We start from the raw sequence: 4,661 nt of genomic DNA, 5'->3' as shown, positions 1-4,661 counted from the left end.
AGCCAGCACTTTAAAACAGTACAGCTTTTTTCCTGCTATGGCTGAAACCCCAAATGCTTTACTCTAGTCTTTCCCAAGCTTTCTCAGGCTTTTTGTGGATGTAGTTATCCATGTTGGGCACCATTCTGTAACATGGAGGGTCCTGTTTGTTGTTGGGGTTTTTGTCCCACCCGGTACCCCACAACTGTTAGCCCCAAAGAAAATCACACATAGGTCTCCATAGATTATAAGCTGATTGGCTCATTAGTTCTAGCCTCTCACTGGCTAACTCACATCTTGATTAACCCATTTTTCTGATCTATGTTAGCCATGTGGCTCAGTACCTTTTTCAGTGGGGCAGATCACATCCTGCTGCTTTGGTGGTCTAGGCAGGAGTGGGAGTAATTAACTTCCTCCTTCCCAGAATTCTCCTGTCTTCATTGCATCATTTCTACTTCCTGCCTGGCCAATCAGCGTTTATTTAAAACATGATTGACAGAATACAGACAATTCTCCCGCACCAACTCAGAAGCAGAGGCCTTGTTAAATTTTTTGGTTTGATTTTCCTCCTGTGAGAGAGCAATTTTTCTCAGGACCCACACCAGGCATGGGGCTTTTGTTCAGTAAGGGTGGGGAAGAATGGAAATGCCGTGCACTCATCATCACCAATTCTTTCCTTGCTATCCTCTCTCGTGCTCAGGTCAGGCTTTCAGCTCCTTAACTCCACTGGGATGACTCATTAATCCAAGCTAAAGTGGGACAGAGGCTCCCTGGGGAAGAGCTCACCAAATGGTTAACCAGCAGTCAGCCCTGAAAACACATGCATGCAAATATCATTTACAGACTGGGCAGGTGGTGGACATGTATGTAGGAATATATATACCAACTGTTCAAGGAAAAGAGGCCAGGAATTGAACAAGAGGACTGGTATATAGGAAGGTTTGGAGGAAGAAAGGAAAGGAGGAAATTATAATTATATTAATTAAAAAACATTAAAATAGTTTCCATTTATTGTCTGACATCAGCATTTAACTGATACAGAGGCCATGGAGCGGTGTTGCTTACTGGTTTGCTCATCATTCCTTGCTCAGTCTGCTTTCTTTTAGAACCCAGGACCACATTCCGGGGATGGTCCCACCCACATTAGGCTGGGTTCTCCATCAATAACTAGTTAAGAAAAGACCCTATATTTTGCCTACAGCCTGATATTATGAAGATATGTTCTCAATTGAAGCTCTCTCCTCTGTGTCACGTTGACACAAAACTCAGTGTTTTGTGGTATCCATGAGAGATTACTTGGAATGGATTGAAGTCAACAGAAAGTCTTCATTAGTCAGTCGGGACTACGTTGAGTGTTCAGGATCCCAGTGTAGTCCCAGGCCTTTCTCAGCATGAGCTTCTAAGCACAGAAGTATAGTTTGCAGCAATAAAAAACCCAAATACTGTACCGATGTAGAAACCAGATTTTGATAGTACACATTTAAGTAGACAATTAAGAGAGGAAATGAGAGAAGTCTCACAGGAATTATTTTTGAAACATTTTGTTATCATTGAATACTTTATAGATAAAGAATATAAAAAGCAGGGTAGACAAGACAGCTCAGGGTAGACAAGACAGCTCAGCTTACCATGAAATCTAATGACCTACATTTAATCTTAGAAGCCACACGTGGAAGGAGAGAACTGACTCCTGAAATATATGCTCTTGCCTCTATGCCTGTGCTATGACCAATTTGACAAGGTTCAATGTAACTCAGTTTGACAGAGGAAGAACTTCCAACAAATTGCTGGAGCAGATGGATATCCACATGTGAAAAAGGAAATTTGAGTCCTAACTTGATGGAGATGGGTCTTGTATTAATCTGTTGCTTTCATTGGTTAATTAATAAAGAAACTGCCTAGGTCCATTTATAGGCCAGCCCTTAGGTGGGTGGAGTAAACAGACAGAATGCTGGGAGAAAGAAGCCGAGTCAGGAGTCGCCATGATTCTCCCACTCCAGACAGACGCAGGTTAAGATCTTTCCTGGTAAGCCAGCTCATGGTGCTACATAGAATATTAGAAATGGGTTAGATCAATATGTAAGAGCTAGCCAATAAGAGGCCGGAACTAATGGGCCAGGCAGTGATTAAAAGAATACAGTTTCTGTGTAATTATTTGGGGGCATAAGCTAAGCCATGTGGGCGGCCAGGTGCCGGGGACGCAGCCCTGCCGCTCATATTACAACACTAACTTATGCTGTAATAGCTGATATTTGTGTTGGGCCATACACCTAAAATTAAAATGTAAGTATATGAACTGAATAATAAACCACAAATAAAATGATTTTCAGTTTACCATAACTTGCATTTTAAGTAAAAGATATCATTAAGAAAACAAAGCAAGCCAGGCAGTGGTGGCACATGCCTTTAATTTCAGCACTTGGGAGGCAGAGACAGGCAGATCTCAGTGAGTCTGAGGACAACCTGGTCTACAAAGAGAGTTCCAGGACAGCCAAGACTATTACACAGGGAAACTCTGTCTTGAAAAGCCAAAAAGCAAGCAAGCAAGCAAATCACAAAATTAGACGAATAGTAGTGTATGTTTGACAGATAATTTAGACTCAGAGCAAATAGACAAAACAAATATTAAGCAAGAAGTTCTAAATCTGGGCAAAATACCAAATTTTTCATAAGAGGAATATTCATGAATTGTCAACATGAGAGAGTTTGTTTAACATAATTAGTTATAAGAAAAACTCAACACAATGCTGCAATGAATTTCTTCTAGTTTATGCTCACTGGAGTGGTTAAAAAAATAATGACACTATCAATGATGGGCAGGAGAGGGATGACTGGGAACTGATTGACATCACTGATGAGACTGTGACATGGTACAACTACACTGAGCAAAGCCATCCAGCAGGTTCTGTTAAATACACACCTCCTCTCTTCCTAGCAATTGTACCTGTAGGTTAAGAAATATAGCAGCTTTATTTCCTACCAACCCAAAGTGGAAAACATCCAGGGGTCCAAGATCAGAGAGTCAAACTGTGGTGGCTTTGCAAAATCTAGTATTTGTCAGCAATAAAAAGGAATAGCAACCTGCAGGCGGGAAGTATTGTTCTCGGGTCAGGAGCCACATTTCTCCCACTTAATCAGCATCCTTTGGAAGAGAGGAGAGATTGTAGACAGTGGGATTTCCGGGGAAACCACTATCAGTTTGGAAGCTGTTCTTCCTGTAGCCAAATCTTCCTGAGCATTGTGACCCCATCTCCATCACAAGTAGCAAGCAGTGAATGATTCCTCCTCCACATATGCGATCTGCACATTAAAATAACGATGCCATTGAGTGTGGGCTTCTGCTTTCCATCATGTTGGCGGCTGGGTCTGGGGTGGGGTTGAAGCATTATGACTGAACAGGACCCCTCTTCAGTAGTCGGAATGCTCCGTCTCTGATCTGCTTGGTTTTCATCCCATAGATGATGGGGTTGAGCATGGGTGGCACAACCAGGTAGAGGTCAGCCAGGAGGATGTGGACATGCTTGGGCACATGCTGGCCAAAGCGCTGTGTATAGAATGAGAAGAGCCCTGGCGTGTAGAAGAGAAGGATGACACCCAGGTGGGAGCCACACGTGCCAAAGGTCTTAGCTCTGGCCTCTTTGGAGGAGAGGCCCAGCACAGCCCGGAGGATGAGCGCATAGGATACGGCAATACAAATGGAGTCAGTTCCTACTACTAGTGTGGCTGCCGTGATGCCATATATATTGTTTGGTTGTGTGCCGCCACAAGCCAGCTTCACCACAGCCATGTGCTCACAGTAGGAGTGTGCCACCACTCGGCCACAGTAGCTCAGCCTTGCCAGTAGGCAAGTAAGTGGGGTCATGAGCCCTAAGCCACGAAGCAGAGCAACAGCCCCTAACTTGCTCACTGACTCTAGGGACAGCAATGATCCATAGTGCAGCGGCCGACAGATGGCCAAGTAGCGGTCAAAGGCCATTGATAGCAAGATCCCAGACTCTACAGCTGAGAAGCCATGGATAAAGAACATTTGGGCAGCACAGGCCCCAAAGGCAATCTCAGCAGCATTTGCCCAAAAGAGTGCAAGGAGCTTGGGCACAGTGGAGGTGCAGAGCACCAGGTCAATGGTGGACAGCATGCACAGGAACAGGTACATAGGTTGGTGCAGTGACGGCTCAGAGTGCACCACCAGCAGGACCGCCATGTTGCCAAGCACTGCCAGGGCATACATGGAGCAGAAAGGAAATGCAATCCAGAAGTGGGATGACTCCAGGCCAGGAATTCCCATAAGTAGGAAGGAGCTTGGGTTCTGATGGCTGTGGTTTGTGTATTGCATGGTCAGGCCGAAGACCAGTATGTATGGAAGATCTCACTGCTTTGTCCTAAGCTCTACGAAGCCTTAAGAGATAAGATCATCTTTCTGCTCTAGCTGAATGGCAGCAGAAACATTTGAGTCAAGACTCTACAAAAAAGCATCTGGGATGAGAAGATTTGTAGGGCCCTGGGAAATAACAAAACAGGAGATGAGTTAGTATCAGCAAGGTTCAAAGGACACCCTTCTCACTTCTGTGTGATTTAATAATGTCTGGTCTGTGGGGTGGGGCTAGAGGGCATGGCTATAGAATCACCACACAGTAAATTCAGAGCTAGAGATGTTTACATAGTTGTCTCTGCCTATGAACCTT

The 4,661-nt window shown here is 44.4% G+C and overlaps 1 protein-coding gene across 1 annotated transcript; it reads right to left on the bottom strand.

Annotated features, from left to right (window-relative positions):
- Positions 1-3,364: 3,364 nt before the first annotated feature.
- LOC130880233 (olfactory receptor 52P1-like) lies at positions 3,365-4,312 on the bottom strand. Its single transcript, XM_057779175.1, has one exon. The coding sequence runs from the start codon at positions 4,310-4,312 to the stop codon at positions 3,365-3,367; it is 948 nt and encodes a 315-aa protein (XP_057635158.1).
- Positions 4,313-4,661: the final 349 nt, after the last annotated feature.

This window comes from Chionomys nivalis, chromosome 8 (genome assembly GCF_950005125.1).
Source record: "Chionomys nivalis chromosome 8, mChiNiv1.1, whole genome shotgun sequence".
Classification (NCBI taxonomy): domain Eukaryota; kingdom Metazoa; phylum Chordata; class Mammalia; order Rodentia; family Cricetidae; genus Chionomys; species Chionomys nivalis.
This window is presented reverse-complemented; position numbering and strand designations above follow the sequence as displayed.

What these genes read in the sequence shown, in the direction of transcription:
- LOC130880233 (XM_057779175.1), bottom strand. Translation starts at nt 4,312, where the DNA reads ATGCAATACACAAACCACAGCCATCAGAACCCAAGCTCCTTCCTACTT.